Genomic DNA, 21,088 nt, shown 5'->3' with positions numbered 1-21,088 from the left:
TTTATTATTGAGAGAGAGCGTGCACACGCGAGTGAGGGAGGGTAGAGCAGAGGGGGTGGGGGGAAGGGAATCCCAAGCAAGCTCTGCGCTGACAGTGCAAAGCCCGATGTGGGGTTTGGACCCATGAGCCATGAGATCATGCCCTGAACTGAAATCGAGTCGGACGCTGAACCGACTGGGCCACCCAGGCACCCCAGATAGTTCTATTGGCTTTGATAAATGCGTAGATTGAGTAGGTTTCTAAAATTTTGAGATCGTCGTAAATTTACACGTATTGTTAAGTCATAGAGATCCTATGTGTCGTTTGCTCGGTTCCCCCCAGTAGTGACGTCTTGCACAACTGTCATTCAGTATCACAAGCAGGAAATCGACACAGAGGCAGTCAAGGCATGGGACATTCCCATCACCAGGAGGATGCCTTCTGTTGCCTTTTCATCCCCCACCTGCCTTGCCCTCCCGCACCCCCAGCCCAAACCCTCATCTCAGACCCCAGGTCCGCACTAATCTATGCCTCATTTCTGGCGCTTTGTCATTTCAGGAATGCTACGTGAATGGAATCATGCCATAATTAACGTGTGGGGATTGGGTGTTTTCACCGCACATAATTCTCTGGAGAGTCATTCCAGTAGGTTTCAACGTCCCATTCCTTTTTAACGCTGGGTAGTATTCCCCGGTGTGCCTGTATCACAGTGTGTGTCTCCATTCGCCCCTTGAAGGACATCTGGGTTGTTTCTTGGTCTGGGCTGTCACGAATATAGCTGCTGTGAACAGTCATGTGCAGGTTTTTGTGTGAACGTAAGTTTGCGTTCCTCTGGGATAAATGCCAAGGAGACCACTTGCTGGGGTGTATGGTAGTTGCTTGAGTGGGCTTTTGAAGGATGCACTTGGGATGGAGGGGCAGCTGAGGAGTGGGGCCATGTTGCAGGTGGACATCGGTGGGAAGCATATGCCTGGGAGCTGGGCCACTTGGGTTCAGATGCAAGATCAGCCTCTCCGCCTTGGTGAGCTTTATCCATCTGTAAAATGGGGGTAAAGTGAGCCTGTTGTATAGCTGACGTGTATAAAGTACTTGGGACCCAGTAGGTTCTCAATAGATAGAAGCTGTTTTTTTGTTCTTTGTTTTTGAGAGAACGTGAGCGTGGGAGAGGGACAGACGGGGTGGGGGGAGGAATCTTAAGCAGGCTCCGTGCTCATGACCCTGGAATCATGACCTGAGCTGAAATCAAGAATCGGACCCTTAACCGACTGAGCCACCCAGGTGCCCCTAGAAGCTGTTCTTAATATGGGTTAAAAGAAAACCCGCCAGGACAGAGCGGGGTCTGTGCCCCAGAGGTGGCCTCCAGGAGGCCTTTACCTTGCCACTTGTGACTCTGAGGCACCCCCTTCTGCCTTGGGCAGAGCCACACTACCAGTTTACCAGCTGTTCCTTCAAAGGCTGAGCCTCAACCGCCCCCCCCCTTCCCCCGCCCCCAGCTTTTCCCTGAGAAGCCCCTGGCCTCGTTCTCAGACTGGGCTGTGAGTCTCTGGACGGGCACTGGCATTCCCCAGTGAACTGGGCCAGGCCCATGCCAGGGATCAAAGGAATCCCAGGGAATTCCAGATTGTGCCAGGCTCTGCTGGTCTGGATTTGCCTCACAAAGTCTAAGAATGTGCCTGGATCCTTTCAGATGTTGCTACAATATAGTCTCTTTCAAAATGTGTTCGAGCTCTTACTGTATTCGGGGCACTGTGCTAGGTGTTGCAAAGGGCCCAGAAAAAAAAAAAATCACTCTTTTTCAACAGATCAAAGCAGACGAGCCCCTTGGGGAGCCCCCTGTGGCCACGTGATAAAGTCTGCGTTCATGGGGCGGCTGGGTGGCTCATTTGGTTAAGCGACCGACTTCGGCTCAGGTCACGATCTCGCGGTCCGTGAGTTCAAGCCCTGCGTCGGGCTCTGTGCTGACAGCTCAGCGCCTGGAGCCTGCTTCCGATTCTGTGTCTCCCTCTCTCTCTACTCCTCCCCTCCTTGCGTGCACTCGCTCTCTCTCTGAAAAAAACATGAAAAAAAAAAGAAAAAAAGTCTGTGTTCAGTGGGCAGGCAGAGCTCTTCTGGCTTGAACTGGCCGTCCCAGCTCCTTGTTCTGGCGGCCGCCTCTCCTTGCCACACACCCTGTGCTGCTACCACCAGTGTGCTCACCGCGTCCCGTGCACAGGGCAGGCCACTGTGCTTTGCTTACGGTCTTACTTCCGCTAGTGTGCCTTTCCTTCCTGGTGAAATCTTGCCTATTTTCTTTTTCACCAAAAAAGTATCCTATGCCCTGGATGAAGGATTTAAGGAGCACGCCAGGCCGCACAAGCAAAGTGCCTCGAACTCTGGAACTGCGGGCCCTTCCATAAGGCGGCCGTGCTTTTGGGACTGCGCCGTTCTCCTCTCTCCGTTCATTTCACAGGGTGTCTTGGGGAGGGTTTCACATCTGTACCATCAGAGTTGCCTCGTTCCATCCGTGGCTAAAGCGGCACGGCGTTCCTTCACGTGGCTCCGCCGCGATGTGTGTGAACAGTCCCCGGGTGGTGGCTTCTTGGCTGTCCCCACTCCTGGGCTCTTGCGGGTCATGCTGTATGTTGTCGGCACACGTGCGGGGGTGGGGGGCTGTTTACCACTGCGCTCCGGTGCCCCCTACCCCTGCCTGCCTTAGTTAGATTAGTGCCGGCGCTCGCGGAACTCTCCGTGACCCTCGAGGACGGGCATCGCGCTCGACTTCCCTTCTCCACTGGGCGCCTGCCGTGTTTGCCGACCATCCATTTCCAGAAGCATGTGGGGCTCTGGTATTCGCCCCTCGTGCTGCCGCCGTGAGTCCCGCCTCTCGTCGGGGCTCCAGCGGGGGCACAGCTGCAAGAGCAGGGACGCCCGCACCGCTGCCTCGGTCCGGCTTCGTGTCTGGTGCCTATCGGCGGCATCCTGGTGGCCTAATGCGTTTCCATGGCAATGGAGTCCCACAGCATCATTCTTAATGAGCACCTACTGTTTCACCAGAGAGATGGGCCATCATATGACCAGTGGCCTCCTGATCGAATTTGGCCTTAAAACAATTTAACGGACTTTCTCTTTAAAAAAGTCTGAGAGGACAGATCGCTGCTCGGGCGGCCGTTGCCGAGAAAGGATCGGGACCCGCAGCCTCCCCGACGACAGTTGTGACGGTAGCTGCCGTTCATCGAGCACTTCCTCACAGGAGCACCTGAGCTAGGACTTCTCACTGAGCAAAGGGTTTGAGCTCTGTTGTCACATGGTATAGCAGTCTTCTGAGGCAGGCGCTGTCGTCCGTAGTTTATGGAGAGAGAAAGAGACTGAACTTGGTAAAGGTCACTCAGACGGTGCGTTTCAAGAGCTGGGGTTCCGCCCCAGGTGTCCTTGACCGAGGAGGACGTGAGCTGGTACCTTCCGAGCCCGCCTGCCTTTTAGGGAAGACGGAAATGAGAGGCGGGGGCGGGGTGGTGCCAGGGCAGGTTACCTCTGGGCCTTGGGCCAATGGCTGGCTGCCCCAGAACTGCATGAGGTCGTACCCAGAAAGAAGATGGCCGCCGGCGGGCCTCGACTCCGCCGTTGAGGCGGCACAAAGGGTCCCTTTGAAGGGAGAGTCCGTAGCACCCCGCCTCCCAGCCCCGCTCCCCAGCCAAGCATCCAGGGGGCTGGCGGGCATTTCTGGCTCAGCTTTCTGGCCGGAGCTTGGAGGAGTGGTCTGAAATTCTTTCCTTGAGCAGCTCACTCTTGGTCAGAATGTGTTGCTTCTAGGCCGATGTGGCGTTGAAGTGCGCATCGGGTCACCCGGTGCGACCTGGGAGCCTACCCTCCACCAGGCCTCTTCCTGAACAGCCAGTCTTTTGAAAATGTATTGATTTCCCCCCCTCCCTTCCTTGCTTTTGCACTTTGGATGAACCTTGTTTTCGAAGAACAGTAGAAGGTAATTTTCCTGTGCTTGCCAGCTGGCCCGTAATTGAGCAATTTCAATAACACCCACTGTAAAGTCTAATCGAAGTAAACAGGAAAATATGATTTACAATCTGGATAGCAAGTAAATACCAGGGTGCAATTAATTTTTACACAGAGCAACAGATTCTAGAACATTTTCCTGCACCGAGCAGTTTGTTTTTAATTACAGATTAGGAGCTGGCCTTTTCTACTATTATCGGCATGATTTTTTTTTACTTTGTGACGGTGGTCTTCGGGTTCCTTGCATCTGATGTGACTTCCTTTGACGGTGTAACCACAGAAGGGTGGAAATAGGATCAGAGAAACTGGTTTGTAAGGAGCGCGTTTTCAAACCTGAGCCAAGGGCTGTGCTCTTTCAGCATTTGTTTGAGGGGTGACGCTGGAGGAGGTGCTGGTGGGCCGTGTGGCATGGCGGCCTGAGAGGTCTCAGGCTACAAAGGTCCCCAGTATTGCAAATGTGTTGTTGTTGAGATGTCCTTCTAGGGATGAGAAATGGTGCGCCTTTAAAATTTTTTTTTAAGTTTATTTATTTTGAGAGACAGAGAAAGGGCATGAGTGGGGGGGGGGGGAGAGAGAGAGAGAGAGAGAGAGAGAGAGAGAGAGAGAGAGAATCTCAAGCAGGCTCTGTCCTGTTAGTGCAGAGCCCCACACGGGGCTCCAACTCACGAACCGTGAGATCATGACCTGGGCCAAAATCAAAGAGTCGGACGCTTAACAGACTGAGCCACCCAGGTGCCCCTAGATATGTGCCTTTCCATGGCCAGGGTGCCTGAGCGGCTTAGCCAGTTAAGCGTCCGACTCTTTGATTTTGGCTCAGGTCATGATCTCACGGTTCGTGAATCAGAGCCCCGCGTTGGGGTCTGCCATGACTGCTTGCAGCCTGCTTGGGATTCTCTCTCTCTTCCTCTCTCTCTGCCTCTCTCTCTCTCTCTCTCTCTCTCAAAATAAATGAGTAAGTAAGTAAAGTAAGTTCTCCAAATAAACAAACCCTCCAGGTTCTTCCATTAGCTTCTGTTCATAACTGGGAGGAGGGTAGTAGCTTCCTTGCTGACTGAGGCTGCCTGAGGGCTGACCCCTTCAGTTTTGACTGTGGGGCTGGTCTGTATCTGACCCTCAGCCTTGGGCATATAGCGAAGCTGCCTGTAAAGCCAGCTGGGTGGAAGGTGTCGCGTGACTTGAGCAGAGTCTGGGGACAGCAGATTGTGACCGACCCAGACCCTGAGATAGGTCTTAAAGGTGCCATGTGGCTAACCTGAGACACGTTGCTGGACCCACCAGTGCGTTGGCTTTAGGGACGCCTCAAGGCTGGCATGAGGTAGGGGGTGGGGACTCTGAGAAGGTGATTCTGGACTTTGTGGCCAGAATGCCTCTCCTTCGGCAGGGAGGCAGTTCCATTCCAAGCAGGGTCCCGGCATGGGGTCGGCGGGGGCGTGGGCAGCTCTCTCAGGGCCCCGGTCTTCCCAAGACCTGAATCCCTTTGCCTTTCTGTTGTCTTTCCAGGGAGTTGACTGCACTTGGCCATTTCCTGGAAGAGCCCCAGCCCGAGGGCAAGCGGCCGATGGGGAGCTGTTACTGCTGATGCCAGTCACCTGGGAGGTGCCCAGGAGGTCACCCTCTGCCCAAGTCTGCCCAACCGAAGATGGCTCGTGCCCACCCTGGGATGGAGCCCAGTGCCTGAGGTCCTTACCATGGTGATGATCCTGAGTAAAAGCCTCGACAACCAGGGAGCTGACTCCATAGCATGCAGGACCTTCAACCCTGAGCTGGTAAGGACTCAGGGGGCCTCATATCTCAGATGACCTTTCTTGAGGCCTGGTGTCCAGCTGGGGCTGTGGACCGAACATGCAGGCTTAGCAGACCGAATCCAGAGTGCCCGGGAGCAGAACTCTGGGAGATGCTGCAGGCCAGGGCAGTGGGCACAGTCACCCAGAGCCTGGCCAAGTACGTTCAGGAAGTAGCTGGCGAGGTCCGGCCAGCGCCCTGCTAAATAGGACCAAGCGTGGTTCTGCCGTCCCTGCAGCTCCTTCTGGTCTCCACCCGGGGAGGGGAGGGGGTTTCCGGAAGGGAGGTGGCGGCCGCCTGGGGAATGTCAGGGGTGGGAGAGGAGGGGGAAAGAAGGCGCGGTCTGGCGGCCAAGATGGTGGGCTGTGGTGACAGCCGCTCTCCGCCGCCGTCTGCCCAAGTTGTCCTCCGACCAAGCGGCCTCATGGGCTGGGCCAGAGAGGCAGACGGCCCGGCCTTCTCCGACTGAGAACAGAGTAGCCTCCTAACCCCCTTCCAGCCCCAGCTCCTCAGAAGTGAGCGGGGCCGCTTCCCCGCAGAGGGGCCGAGAAGAGGTCCCGCTCCGGCTTGAATACACTCGGGGAGGAGTTTTGCAGATAGCTACATCCCCAGCACTCTGGCGCTTCTGTGGTCAGCAGGCACCCATCCCGGTGCCCTTCACAGCCCCTCGTGTGAGCCCACCCTGGCACCCTCGTGGGCTCCCTCCCCAGGCTCGCACCGACAGCCAGGCCAAGAGCGGACAGGACAGGCCGGGTCTCCAGCCCTTGAAGGAGTGTGGGAAGGCTGCCGAGACCCGAGGCCTTTACGGCCCGCCGTGGGTGTGCCGGGCACTGGACTGGAAGCATTCCGCAAGCGAAGGTGGGCTGGTCTCTCCGCCCATCACGGCTTCCTTTCCACTTTGCATTGAATGTCTCTGACTAGATTCTCTCTCGCCATCCCCACTCCTGCCACTCTGGTCCCACCTGCCGGCCTCTCTCGTCTGGAAGTTTGTTGTAACAGATTTGCTTCTGGCTCGTTAGCCTGTTACGCACCCGGCAGCCACAGGGACTACAAGGCAGATGCATCCCTCCCCCGCTCCAGCCTTCCACGGGCTTCCCACCTCAGGTTGGGCAAATGCCAAAGACCTGGCCGGGAGGCACGGGGCCCATGTCCTCTGGCTTTCCGTGACCATGCTGCTTTTTGTCTGCTCTCCCTCTGCTCCCTCCACTCCGCTAGAGCCACACTGGCCTCCTCGCTCAACGCGTCAAGCAGGAGCCTGCCTCAGGGCCTTTGCACTTCCTGTGTGGCCCAGAACACTCCCGCTTAGCAGGGCTCCTTCCCTCCCTCCCTTTCTTTTTTGCTCACTTAACCTAACATTGAACTCTGCCACCTTCACCCCCTCTCCCATGCTTGCTGCCCCTCTCCCTGTCTGTCTTCCCTCGGAGTGCCTATCCCACATTTTGATCTCGTTTGTTGAAAGACTTCACTGAAATGTGAGCTTCATGAAGGCAAGGAATTTTGTTTCTTTTGCTCATTGCTGAGTACCCAGTGCCTGAGACCAGGGCCTGGGCGGTGCTCAGGGACATTTGTAGAGTGAGTGAATGTGGGTTCCTGCACCCCAGCTGCTGCTCAGCTCGGGTTTGCTCTGGTTCCTCTCTGGCTGCTGCTCAGGTTCACAGCCGAGGTGCGGGTACGAGCTGCTCTGGCTTTCTGCTGGCGGGGGGTGGGGGTGGGGTGTTTTCCTGCTGAAATCTAAAGAACACATCTGGAGTAGCTCTGACCAAAAAGGAACGACCTCCGGGGTGAGGGCCATCTGGAGGTCCCCAGGGAGGGTCCCTGCCCGCTTTCAGCTGTGCTGCTGGCCTCAGCAGCTGCTGCCGAACTTGGTCCCATCTCAGGGCCGGCCTGGCCGGGGCTGGCTGTGGAGCTGGTCCCGGGGCACGTGGGCCCCAGGTCAGCTGAGCTGCTCTTCGAGGAGGCAGGGCCTGAGTGCCTGCCAGCAAGAGCGTGGCCGCCCAGCCCTAGCCTGGGAAGGGAGACCCATCTTCTCAGGAAAGCAAAGGAAGGTTGAGGGAAGCGGACTTGAAGTCCAGGCCTGCGCAGCCGGCAGCCAAAGGGAGACCCCGCATCGTCTCGGCCTGGTGTTGACGTCCGTGAGACGGAAGCGAGAGTACGGGGATGGTAGAGTGTGCTCTCTCCCCCGGCCGGTGGTGCTGGGAGGAAGCAGACGGGGGCTTTGCTTCGGCTTCCTAAACTGGCAACACCAGCCTCCTGTAAATACCATCAAGATAACAACCGGAACATGGAAAAGTGTTTCTCCTTTGTTTTCTAAGCAGGCTAAGAAGATAACAGAAAGCAGGGGCAGGGGTGGGGGGGGTGGGGGGGTGGGGGGGGCTTCGGATTAAAAAAGAAAACATGAGTCACAGACCACTTTGGAATTAGGGGAGCAAGCCCCGGACACACAGCAGTGAGAGAGAGAAAGTCTGAAACTGTGGGTGAAAGTCACCCGGGGGCCACCCAGCGACCTTGGGGACACGGGGCAAGTTGGCCTGTAGACCCTCCCTCCCTGCCCTCTGAGGTCTCTTGTTCTTTTTCTAAAAACGAAATGCGGGGGACAAGTGACTGGCCTTGTTCCCGAGAGAGATGTAGGAAACCAGAAAAAAGGGCCGAGGAGTGCTCAGCTGCCTGGGCCTGGGGAGAGAGGGCTGAGGGCCCCGCCCGGCCCCGGCCCCGGTCCGGCTTGCACACTGCACAGCAGTGAGGACTGTGCTCGGTTCCCCTTTCCCCCACTCTGCTGGTCGCTTTCCTCTGCAGAGTGGGCTCTTCCTCCTCGTGTTCTAACATTAGCTACTGCTGCTGGAAGGCAGCCCGGACGGTTGACCTCGGGAGCGGCGTTCTCCGGCCCCTCCCTGCACGCCCACACTCAGGCCATGGCCCGTTCTCCCGGGCCCGAGTGACCATCTTCCCTGGCCCGGCCTGCCTCCACCCCCCCGGCCAGCCCTCTCTCTCGAGTCTGGAGACTGTCCCAGGGTAGAGGGTGGAGAGTGGCTGCCTCCGTTTCCCCAGCCTCGAGGTGTTTCCCTCAACAGCCGACACTGGTCTGGGGAGCAAGTACTTGACTTTGTTCTTGTCGGATCAGGATGCCGAGGCTGTGATTTGCCTCTTGGGAAGAGCCCGGCCGTCCAGGCCTTGCACACAGCTGCCTGGGCACGGAGAGCCTTCATACCCACAGCCACCCCGAGTTGGCATGGGGCGCAACAGCCCCAGCCGGGATCGCTGGCAGGCCCCAGGCTGGCCTGGGTTAGAACCCAGGGGTGCACGTGCGGTCCGCGGCAGTCCGGGGCCTTTCTCCCACCTACCCTTAGCCGCTACCCACGCCTTGGCCAACCCTGACGCCTGGGTGGGGGGGCAGAGTCACCACTCCGTCTGTGTTGGCATCTTTGGGAGCGTCCACACAGGGGCACTCGTCCCTCTTTGGCTTCCTTTATCCTTGTCAGGCGTGGCTCCGTCTTCTTCCCACAGCCGTGGTCTCACTGTGTTCCTTTCAGCAGGCTGGGGTGCCCTGCTTGTCCTGCTCAAGCGCGTGGGTGTGAGCCCGACTGTGTCACGTTGTGGTTCCCCATCACACTGTCATGGGGAAGGAGTGATGGGATTGCTTTAGTCACTACCCTGCAGAAGAACGTTCTGAGGAAGCAGGATTATGGCCAGAGATGAGCTCTGCCATTTTCTGTCTGAGCAAGTTCCTCATTAAGTAAAGACCTGAATTGTCTTTTTATTCAGATGGGCCCCTGAAGCCCCAGTTTGATTTCCAGCTTTTGCCTTCTCTACGGAGGATCCGGTGCCAAAACCTTGTCTTGTGACCCAAGGAGTATCACAGAGACCAGGCCCTGCCCTGGGGTAGGCTTAGGAGTAGAGGCGTCACGGAGAAATAGAGTATTTTCTGCAAACACCAGCCAAGGCCTTGGCTTCAGTGTGCACACTGAGTGTCGTATAAACCTTGAGGCTAGGAGTCCCCAGGGCCTGGCGGGCCTCACCGCATGGTGACTGGCTGGCCCATCCTTCCTGCAGTGGTGCAGAGGGTTTGACGGAGTGGGAAGGCTGGCTGCAGAGTGGCATATACCAGCAGGAATTTCATCATGTACCAGGTGTACTTGGGATAAATCGGCTCTGGCCACCTGGAGCCCAGACGGGAGCTTGGTGTCGGGCTCAGGGAAACCTGAGCCTGGTCAGGGTATGCCTGGGCCTGACGTCCCAGGAAGCTGTCGGGAGAGCGGTGAATGAGGTCCCAGAGAGGGCAGGGACAGGGCGGCTCGGAGGCTTTTGGAAGCAGGTGCTCATGGCAGGCTCAGGGCCTCCCTGCCGACTCCCAGCGCTTGCTCAGTCCAGGAGCCGGGCCGCAGAGCAGAGAGGGCCGCACCCGCGTCCTGTGCCCATCCCGTGTCAGGGGAGACGGGGACACAGTCCCACCAAGACACTGCTGTGTGGAGGGAGGGGTCCCAGTGCAAAAGTGGGGTGCAGGAAGCAGAAGAAGGGGGTGCTGCATTACCAGGTTGTGCATTTTCACGCACTCGGTGAGCAAGCAGGAGTGGGGCTCGCTGAGAACAGGGGACGTGGCGATGTTCCTTCAAGTGGTGTGAGATCTGGGTGTGAATGATCGCTGCCCACCTGTGCCCTGTGCCCCGCGAGGAGCCTTTGCCGAGTGTTCGTACTGCCTGCAAGGCCTTGTGGAGAACAGCACGGGTGGGGAGGGTGCCCTTTGCCTGGGGCGGTCAGGGAGGGTGGCCGAGGAGGCCGTGCGGCAGGAGTGAGGCGGGGAGCCTGTCGTGGCAAGACTCGAGGTGGCATTGGGAGGGCCAGTGTCCCACGGGCTTGGCTCGTGTGGGCCTGGCGGCTGCAGGGAGAGGGGTGGCGGGTTTCATTCCGGTTGCCGTGAGAGGTCATTGGAGGTTTGTAAGCAGAGGAGCAGCATCGGCTGGCCTCCGTGGGTTCTGGGTGGAGAACGGACGATGGGCCCACGGCACAGGCTGGGGACGGGTTAGGAGGCTGGTTCGGTCTAACAGCGGAGGGCAGCGGTGGCAGTTCCGCGGTCCCGTTCCACGTGTGTGCTCCCCGGCCTGGCCAATGAGCGGCCGTAGCCAACGGGGATGAATCCTTGCTGAGCGAATGAACGGGTGAGCGAGGGCCCGGGAGCCCCCGTGTGCTGGCGCAGTGGTTTCCCTCTGCGTCTGTGGGCTGGCCACGCTGGCCGAGTGGGAGGAAAAGCCCCGTGAGCCGTGCTCCGCTGACAGGTCAGCGGGCTGGCTCACTGGCTCGCTTCCTGTCGTCTGGAAACCCCAAGCTGTCCTCAGTCGCATCTGTGTGGCAATGCAGCAGGCGGGCTGCTCGAGGGTCCTTGCTCTCTTCTGCTTTCCCCGGCCCCATCCCACTTTGGTTTTCTGTGCACCGCCCGCCCGGCTCGCTTTGCCACCTGCCTCCCCAACCCGGCCACGGGGCGGGGGCTGTGGTTCCCCAGCAGGTGTTTGCTTTGTGCCAGGGTGCCCCTGTAGCGTTGGAGTTTTTCTCCCTCGGCAGGCGAGGCCCCTGGCACAGCCAAGCCCGACTTCCCTCTGTGAACCCTCCCCCCGGGAGCGGAGCCTGCCTGGTGGCCATGGGCTGCACGCTTGGGTGTCGGGGGCGGCACTGCCCAGAGGCCGGGCTCTTGGGTCTTTGTCACCCACTCCCCTTTGGTGACTTCGGTGTGGGTTTTCAGCGCGCGTTCTGCTGTGGGAGCCAAGTCATTTGGAAGACAGGCAGACACGGCCATCTGACTTTTTCCAGCTGTTTCCTGGTTGGCCGTAGACTGGATGGTTAAAGTCACTGTGGGATCCAGGAGGGCAGCCCGTCCTGAAAATCGGATTCTTGTTCTCAACCGAGGAGTGGGCACCGGAGAAGCCCTGCCCCGCCCCCTCTGCTTCTGGTCCTTGAGCACCGGCTCCGGTGTTTCCCACAGGACGCCGGCCCCGACCTCGCGCGCCCCGGCACCCTTGGCCTGGGTCCTCTCCCCTCCGCTCCCACGCTCCCTGTCGTGCGATGTTTCGTCTGTGTGACTCTGTCCTCCACGAAACGTGAGCTTCCTGAGGACCAGGGCGGGCGTCCTTCACCTCTGTGTCCCAGGCTGGCCGGGATGGCCCCTTAGTGACCTGAATGGATGAACACGTAGCTGACTGAGCGCAGAGGGCTCTGAACTGGGGAGCTGGGGACAGGCACTTGGCGCCCCTTTATCTGGGTGGGGCCAGGTCTTTCCTAGTCAGCTCCCTCTCAGCCTTGTGGCCCTTAAGGCACCAAGGCCTGGGTTCCCGCCCTCTTCTCAGCCTGGAAGCCTGCGTGTCCCTGTTGCTTGGGGCTCCTCCCAGAAGATGGAGTTCTCTTGGACGGGCCGACTCCTCTGGGGCCGAGAGCTTCTTTCCCCATCACGTGGTCAGTCCCCTCGTGCAGCCTGCGTGTGAATAATTTCCAGTACTTACGAGTGGGTGACGGGCGGAAGGAGGAGGGAAGGAGTCGTAGGAATGCTTGAGGCGGGGCCTTCTTTCTGGGGCCCCGGTGGGCACGGTCTCCTCCTCACCAGAGGTCAGAATAGGCCGCCTGACCCCCGCCGCAGCCGGCACAGGGGAGCCCGGAACGTTCCGTGCTCAGGTTACCGTGTAGCCGCGGAGCAGTGTCCCGTCTTGGGGTTCTCGTGGAGGCCCCAGTGGCCCGTTTCTCTCCCAGCGGCCGTGGCATTTTGTTGAGGGTGGGTGTGCGGTGTGAGGGGAGACGCACGATGCTCCCAGTGGAAAGGGAAGCCGTCGGAATACCGTGCCAAGGAGTCTGAAAGGCATAGCTCTTTGCTGTGACCAAATAACACCTTTGAGTTTCTGTTTCAGTTCAGAGAGGGTGCCCGGGGGGGGCCTCTTTGTTGCGGCAAAGCAGCTCGCACGGCGAAGGGCCACCCTCCTGAGGTTTACCTGATGCTTCTGTGTAGAGGAGGAAGAGCTGTTCTGGTGTCTCGGGGCGGGGAGGGGGGGTGGAGGGAAGGAGCCGAGGGTGACAGATGGGCCTGTGCTCCTCACTGGGGGCTCTTCCTATCATCGAGAGGCCCCCTCTTCTCCCAGCCTGGGCTGTGGGGAGGCCTCTCTGCAGCCCGGCTTGGGGAACCGTGTGTATCACACCTCGTCTGTGTCACTCACACGGCCCAGTCCCCGAGCGTCAGAAGCCATGGGGCTTTCTTGTGTGTTTTTGAAGCCATTAACTTGACGGCCTCCGTAGCTCACTGGAGACTTTGGACGCGGAGTCCGGGTGTGATTACAGGCCGATGTTGCCTCTCGTAACACTTTTGTCTCCGTCCCCTAATCTGACGTTGGCAAGAGGCAGTTACCCCTTTAACTGTGACTTTAGCAAGGGATCAGTGCAGGGTCATGTGCAAACGTGCTTCTTATGACGCGAAGAGTGAATAGCTTTTCTGGTTGTTTTCAGCACACGCCAAAGAAGATGAGTCAAGGACCGACACTTTTCTCTTGTGGAATTATGGGTGAGTAACCAAGGTGGCCGTGAAGAGTGCTTCTCTAGTCCTTCCGCCAGGGCCTGAGTCCTCCAGGTGAGACGTTGGAAGCCCTTTCCGGACACGGACACGGGCGCAGAGAGCAGAGTGGGGACTCTGCCACCCCGTTCTGACCCCAGTGGTGCCGGAGTGGCGCCCGGGCTGCGGGGCCGAGTGAGTGGACGGGCGCTGGTGTGTGCTTTGCAAATGTCGTCTCCAACCGTAACGTTGAGTGTTTCTGTCTGGTTTTTAAGGTAACCACGTTCTTTTTTTTTTAATTCGGAAAACGTACCCCAGTGTAGAGTATAAGATAAATATCTCTCCTAGCCCCCCAAAACCCAGTGATAACTCCTATTAATATTTTGGTGTGTTTTTATGTCCTGTGAGTTTTTTTACGTAGCCACGATGAACACCGGATTATATAAAATTAGATACGAAGAAGTTTTGCTTTTCTTTGTTTCACTGAGTCGTAGTTACCATCATTCCCGCATCGCATTAAATTTATCGGTTCCACGCTGGTTTAAGGAGTCTGTAGTACTGAATTGTGTATCAATATGTATTTAACGTTGTGACTATTTCTTGGCTGTTGGGCGGCATGGTTGTTTTATTTGCCGTTGTGATTAACAGTGACTAAGCGTCGAAGTCTTTGTCTTTTTGTCTGCCTTCAGGATTATTCCTTAGGAGTTCCCAGGAGTGGAATAGAGAGGCCAGAAGGCAGGAACGTTTTTAAGGGTCTTGCTTCATATTGTTGACTTGCTTTCCAGAAAGGTTGTCTCAGTCCCCTGTGCCCATGGGAGTGTGAATTACTGTTTTTTTTACAAGGGGGCAGAGGGGATGACTGCATTGATTATATTGATTTTTTTTCTGTGCTCCCAATGACCGAGCACGATCCCTCCTTTCACCGTGTCTCCGTGACTCCTGCCCCCTGTGGGGACACCTTGCCACATGCGTTTCTGTGAGGTTTGCATTGAGGCAGAAACCAAGCCTCCGAGATAGGTGACCACTTCAGGCCTTCAGCCTTTGACTCTGTGCACAGGGTTTTTTCTTTTTCTTCTTTAGGCTCCGTCCCCGTAGGTGGGGTGACGAGGGTGGACAGTTAACAGTGAGCTCCAGGCTCCTGACTTTGCAGGGTCTCCGGGATTCTGCAGCAGCTTCGGTGTGGGGCGGGTGGGGATGCTCAGTTCACACCTGGGGAAACCAAGGCCTAGTGAGGTGACCAAGCTCCCTTGGCAGAGCTGGACCCAGGCTGGGGGAGAAGGAAGATTGGTTTTTTGTTTTTTTTTTTTCCCTCAGTCATAAGCCACAGCCCTGTGGGAGAGCCCAGGTGGCCCTCTTCATGCTGCCACCCGAAGGAAATAGAAACAGGGAGATCACCTGGCCTCGGTTTACCCATGTGACACACTTCTGAAACCTGTCCCCCACATGGGGCTTGATTGAGCACCTCGTTGGTGGTTAACGGCTTTCAACAAACCCTCAGTCACTTAGCCACATGGCTCGGAAGCTTGCCTCACCGCCTGCTTCATGGGCTGGACTCAGTTGTGCTGTGGTTGAACTGCCTGCCTTTGTCCTGCCAGGAAGGAGAGAGAGGCACCTGGGCGCTCAGCCCCTCAGCCCCGCCTGGATTTCAGCTGTCAACTGGGCCAGGCTAGTACACGGGGCTGTGGAGACGTGGGTCTTTATTTCGAGGCCACTCGTACCTGACCTAGGCTGGTTCCAGGGCACTGCCAGGCAGCAGAGGAGCAGCCAGGCGCGGGGGTCTCCAGAGTCCTCCTGGCCTTCTCCTCGGCTGCTCTCTCTCCCACGTGCCCGTCTTTCTGTTGACCACCCCTCCTCGATTTGGGGAGACCCTGACCCATCTGAAGTGTGCATTCACGGTACATTTCAGGGACGTGTTCCGTTAGATGTTTATTGAGTACCTACTAAGTGTCAGGCACTTGGCACAGAGATAGAGTAAGTCTGCCCCTGCCCTGGGCAGGGGAAGGGGGCTTCTGTCTAGTGGAGTCTGGAGGAACAGGGAATTCAGCCCATCTTCCTGAGCCTCGGTCCCCTCATCTTGCAGATTGTAGTTCTTGGTGAGATTTAAAGGGACAGCAGCACACAGGAGGTGCCGGCTCAGCCCCTCCCGCCCTCATCCCATTTCCGGGCACTCGTGCAGGTGGAGTGTCAGCAGTCTGAGGCCGCCCATGCCTGTGTGCGGGTGCTAGCTCAGGTGACCGCTCCTGCCCGCTTTAACCGGCAAAGCGAGGTGTGGCCTCACCCTGCGACGTGAACTTGGTTGCGGGGGAGCATCCCAGGGAGTGAGATTTCACTTTAGGCCTGCCTGCTTTTTAATAGCACTCTGGGTCCAGCCGGACTTCTCAAGAGGGTTTTGAGCCTTTCCAGGGCTGGACAGTACTCAGCCAAGACAAAATGTCCTGTTACTCTAATCACCGAACCCCCTGTCTGGCCCTGATCGGTGGACTTCTCCTGTGATTGCTGGGGACAGCTTGGCCCTGTGACTCAGGGCATTTCCCTCCTCCTGAGCCCCCATGCAAGGGTCCTAGCTGGAAGCCAGTGCGAGTTTGAGGTTCCTAAGCATTCTTAAGAAAACCCAGGCCAGGGCATTAGGGTGGGGAGTGCAGTGGCCTTTTTGCTTCCTCTTAAAAAACCACCCTTTCAAGTTGTTCGGCCTCCTCTGCACCCACTTAGATAAAATGCCTCACTAATATGATCAAGTGCTCGCAACAGTATGTGTTCTTTTTTTAAGTACTTTATGTTGTTATGAGCTGGCTTATGGGCGCCTCCCCAGCTTTCGCTCCCCCCCACCCCCACCCCCCCACACCAAGTTTGGGAACTTGGTACAGAGAAGTGGTTTTGTGCTTGTCCAAAGCGGGGGAGAGAGAAGAGCAGGGCAGAGTGGAGCCAGGCCACCGCCCGGCCTGCTCTGCACCAGGGCCCCGTGCTCCTTACTAGGTTGTGAGCCCCGCCTGGTCCCGGAAGGGCTCCTCCTAGCAGAGACTGTGTTTTGCCCCACGGCTTCCCTTCTCACCTCCCGTACCGTCCCGAGGACACTTTCTTTGGTGAACTGGAATTTCCTCTGCGAGCGGCTTCTGTGGGGAAGAGCTGTGTACGTGCCCGGTTATTGTGTTCTCAACACAGGAAACCTTGGTCAGGTGGCAGCTTCGTGGGTGTGGGCCGCCTGCTGGTCAGCTGGCCTGGCAGGCGGGCCAGCCCTTGCTGCCGGCCATGACTTCCAGCGGGTGGAGAAAGGGGCTCGGCCGCCCCTGAGAGGATCGCCGTGTGCTTGGAGAGGCGGGGGCTCTACGCGAATCCTTCCAACACGGCTCCCCCCCCAGGTCCTCTGTTGTTCGCCGTGGGAGATGCTTCTTCACGCTGACCCAGGGGCACACGTGTATCAGTTTAATCTTTTGGTGAAACAGGGCAAGTGGGATGAGAGCAGCCTCCATTCACCACCCTTGGCTAATTGCACCCATTAACTGAATCCTGTATTGCAGGGACAATGGACACTACATATTCCCTTTTCCTCACCACTCAGGCGAGGAGAGGCCTGGAAATCAAATAATATGTGAGAAAGCGAACGCAATACCAATTATTGCAAAAGGCCACCAGGAAAAGTCGTGTAAATACAAGTCAACCAACAGAGAACAAAACAATTCGTATGCTTAAAAAAAAAAAAAAATTGCGAGGAAACCCATAATTACTTTAGGAGTTATGGTAATAAATTATTTATTAATGTAAATTATTTCACAGGCAGAGAACATAGAGAAACTTGAGCAGAAGGATCATGCATTATGTATAAAAGGGAATTGTAAAAATATGATAGCAGCCCTTACTTGTGCCACTCTGGTTCAGGTTTGTCAGCATTTTAATTATAAGCCCTTACTTTCTGTGTTTAATTACTCGGCTGTTAAAGTCTACTCTGTACATGAAAGGGTTGTTCCCGGGGGCACTCTCCGTGTTAATTTCTACAGGGTAAACCAGTTGGCTGTGCTGAGCCGCGTGGGACTGGAAGATTCCACGTTGAGATTTGATAGCTTTTGGTCTTTTACCTCCACCACTGTTCGTTGCTGGAAGTGCAGTGGGATTGCACCTCGGGTGCAAAAGCCGGCACTCGGAGGTGGGGCATTTTAGATTTCCTAGAACCCGCAGAGGACTGAGACGAAATGGACAACGGTAATGGCACCTGAGTGGCTCAGGCCCGTTTCTGGTCTCTGCCGCTGCTTCTGTCTCTCTCAGAGGTAGCCATTTGGAATCCGATCATTGGACCAGAGCCTCCCATAAGAAACAGACGATCAACCAAAATCGGCTAGAGAGAGCTTCGTGTTCATTTTTAAAAGCACATCCATATATGACTATGCAGATGTGTGATTTTTCTGAAGTTTGCTTTCTCTTTGTTATTGGTTTTTATTTATCATCGGTACACGTGTGAGTTTTCACTCCCTCAAATAGCTTCAGGTTTGTCCGTGCAGAGTGCTCTGAATGGTTCCTCGCACCATTTATTGGTTTCAGACGGTGTTTCTGGAATAAAGTACAGACCGGAAGTGGGTGCAAAGTGTGGTTGGCACATGACAGCTGTTCACGGTGACCAGTGAGAAGGGAGCCTCCCGGGCTGCCTTCTCGCCCAGGCTGACCTGCCTTGGGGCGGGGAGGGGGCCCACAGTGGTGCCAGAGGGCAGGGGAAGACAACTGCCAGGCTCACTGGGCACCACCCACCACGGTGCATTGCCAGGTAGGAGGGTGGTCAAGTTTGGGGCAGCCTGGCCCAACTGCAAGAGCACGGCCTGGGGATTGCAGACCCTGCCGTTGGCTCGCTGGGCGTCCGTGGTTGAGGCGTGACGCTCTTCTGAAGCTCCCTTTCTCCACCCGCAAGCCTGGGAATGCCGCGGTGCCTCATGGTTGAGTTGTGCTTGGGATGTATGCTTACGCGCTCTCTCCGCCTCAGCAAAGGTCCCAGGGGGATGTTAGTTAACAATCAATATGCAATTTGTTGAATTCTCTGAATAGTTCTCCCCTGTGTAATGGCTCTCAGCTTTGCCGGGCGCATCAATTTAGAGATGAATCGCAAGCAGGTGCCCGTGTGCCATGCTGTTTATGTACCCACAACCAGGATGGGGATCTAAAGGAGATGGTGGTTAAAAGTGACCTTTCTGTCCCTTCACAGTTTTTGTTGCCATTGGGAATCCTGGCTCCGTGCATATTTCTGAATGCCCCTGGAAGCCAGGGGTGGGGCTGGAGGTCTGGGTCAGAGCTGAATGGGCCATCACAGGGCCTCAGTGCTCCCTGCCCCATACAGACGGGTGCTCAGTCTGGTATGGTTTTTACCCCTCTGCACTGTCTTGTTTGGGGATCCCACCAAGCCTCTTTTTGTAAGAGCAGAGGCTTCCCAGAAGCTGCGGTGGCCGCCATGGGCCGTCCTACCCAGCTGGGGAGGGCAGGGCCCTGGTCGCCACTCTGAAGGTTACCAGCTGCCTCGCTTCTCCTAGAGCCCCTCAGGCCAGCCTTCTTGCTTCCCTTGATGGAGCTGCTGGAGTGTTCTCTCCAGCTGTCCTAATCCCTGTCCTCATGCCTTGGCCGAGGAGCTTGGTGTCCTGTGTCAGTGTGCCTGAACCCAAGATACAGCTGACATTTTATGATTCATCGCACTCAAGAGGGCACATCCAGAGGATGGGGCCCAGTCAGGCAAAGCCCAAGAACGTTTTCTTCCTGACACAGCCTTGAATTAAATCTGTCTCCATCCTGATGACACGGAGAAAGAGGCACTCCAGTTGGCAGGGGGCTCTAGAAGTTCGTTTGAAAATCAGCGACCCCATTGTGGGACCGTGCACGTCTCATTGGGGCATGTCTTCCCCCTGTGTTCTTTTTGTGGGATGGACTTAGTAACGCTGTCTTCAGAAGGACACCTCTCCAGTTTCCCATTGAAAGGGTTGGTGAGAACTTCTACCCCGAAATCAAGGGTAGAGTCCTTGCAGCCCCGAGGCTAAGTTAGCACAACCCAACCCACAGGGCTGGGGAGACAGCACATCGTCAGCACAAGCAGATAGGTGTGAAATCCAAGAATGAGTCAGCCAGTCTTGATCTGGCTGGAGGCCTGTTACCCAGGCCTGGGAGGCTACAAGAATCTTATATCTTGGGTCTCTGCTTCAGGTGCTTAACCTTTTCTAGAAACCACATTCTGCTGTGGTTATGTCACCATAAGGCAGCCTATAAAACACAGCACACAGATACCCAGGGCCGTAAATCTCCTCTATCTCTTGAACCTAAGAAGGCCATAGGCCCCTAAGAATCTGGGCCCTTGAGAATTTTCCTTCAAGTTCAAGGGTAGAAATGGAAACAAGAACATTTGAAGTCAAATGCTATTTGTGTTCCTCCGAGTGTTTTCTTTCTTTGAGCTCTAGATCTGCGTACCCAGCAGCCTTCTGCCCTCCTTAGTCTGGGCGTGGTTGGACTGGGGCCTTGTGAGTGGGGCTGGGGGACCTGGGGTTTTGTTCCCATGTGTGTGAGCATCGGCTGAGGTGGTGGTAGTCTTCCAGAAACTTCAGGCTCGGACATCAAGCCTCGGCTCTGAAAGACCCCGTGGAGGTCGCAGTGAGAGAACCGGATGGTTTGTATGCTTTTGTGTAAGTTTGTGTGGTTTGTCCTCCCGTCTCGAGGTAGAGCCTGGTGTGCGTTTACCTTACACACACACACACTCCCCTGTGAGTCATCCCCAACTTGTGAAGATGGCTCACCAGGGCACAGAGGAGCTTTAGATGCTGCTGAAGGTTGACGTAATGAGGACTGCATAGAGCGTATGTGGCTGGTGCCTTTGTGCTGTGCCCACATCCACCAGAGGCCTGGCGTCAGCGTGTCCCAGGGAGAAGGTGAGAGGCCTCAGACTCTTCCCCTGGTTTCCCAGGCCTCTTCCAGCGGCTCTCCATCTCCATCCAGGGCCTGCTGTGCAACTTGGGGCCCCCACCCCCTCCTGCGGGAAAGGGCCCTCTAAGTACTTGAAGGGTAAAAGTTTTCCTTGTCTGTAGTTCGACTTCCTGTCTGAAAACAAACAGCAGAACACCAACTTTTAATGGTGTTCTGAATTCAGATTTGTAGAGGCTGGACTGGTCAACCCTCTAGAAGCTTCCTGGGTGTGGCTGCCACTCTGACAAAGGTGTTTGAGAACCCAGGTCCCCGAGTAGCCTGTAGGAGCAGTTCTCAGCAATTTTGCCACAAAATAACCTGAGGAACTTATTTAAAATTTTTTTTTAATGTTTACTTATTTTTGAGAGAGAGAGACAGAGACAGACAGAGCGAGCAGGGAATGGGCCGAGAGAGAGGGAGACACAGAATCCGAAGTGGCTCCAGGCTCTGAGCTGTCAGCACAGAGCCCGACGCGGGGCTCGAACCCACCAACCGTGAGATCATGACCTGAGCCGAAGCCGGACGTAGAGGAGCTTACTTAAATGCAGACTCCTCCCCTCTAGAGATTGTTTCCTGAGAAAGGGACTGGGCCTAGGAATTGCACTGTAACACCCCAAGGGATGCTCCTGCAGGGGGTCCCAAGCCACACGGAGGAAATCCTGCCATAGAGCCTACAGGTTGCCACTCCGGCACTCCCAACAGTGCTTGGTGCCCAGTTGCCGGAGAGCTGAGCCTCAGCGGTAGGAGCAGAGCCCGCAGTGCCCTCGCGGGCCTTGTTCCAAGCAACTGTTTGGTTCTGAAAATAGCTCTGCGAGGGCATCACTGTCTGTCACTCTCATTTTACACATGAGGAAACTGAGGCCCTGAGAGATTAAGTAACTCTGCAGAGCTGAGACTCAAAACTCGTGTCC

At 56.4% G+C, this 21,088-nt stretch overlaps 2 protein-coding genes across 2 annotated transcripts in view; both read left to right on the top strand.

Moving 5' to 3' along the window:
- Positions 1-5,552, top strand: part of EEF1AKMT2 (EEF1A lysine methyltransferase 2) — a 70,856-nt gene extending 65,304 nt beyond the window's left edge. Inside the window, exon 6 of the mRNA XM_049646636.1 lies at positions 5,468-5,552. Within this exon, the coding sequence (XP_049502593.1) occupies positions 5,468-5,475 (8 nt within the window). The 3' untranslated portion in view covers positions 5,476-5,552. The remainder of the gene's footprint in view (positions 1-5,467) is intronic.
- A 96-nt stretch (positions 5,553-5,648) lies between these two features.
- FAM53B (family with sequence similarity 53 member B) overlaps positions 5,649-21,088 on the top strand; it is a 74,748-nt gene continuing 59,308 nt past the window's right edge. The window contains exons 1-2 of the mRNA XM_049646615.1: positions 5,649-5,733; positions 13,220-13,274. Coding sequence (XP_049502572.1) covers positions 5,656-5,733; positions 13,220-13,274 — 133 coding nt within the window. The 5' untranslated portion in view covers positions 5,649-5,655. The remainder of the gene's footprint in view (positions 5,734-13,219; positions 13,275-21,088) is intronic.

This window comes from Panthera uncia, chromosome D2 (genome assembly GCF_023721935.1).
Source record: "Panthera uncia isolate 11264 chromosome D2, Puncia_PCG_1.0, whole genome shotgun sequence".
In the NCBI taxonomy this organism is placed as follows: Eukaryota; Metazoa; Chordata; class Mammalia; order Carnivora; family Felidae; genus Panthera; species Panthera uncia.
This window is presented reverse-complemented; position numbering and strand designations above follow the sequence as displayed.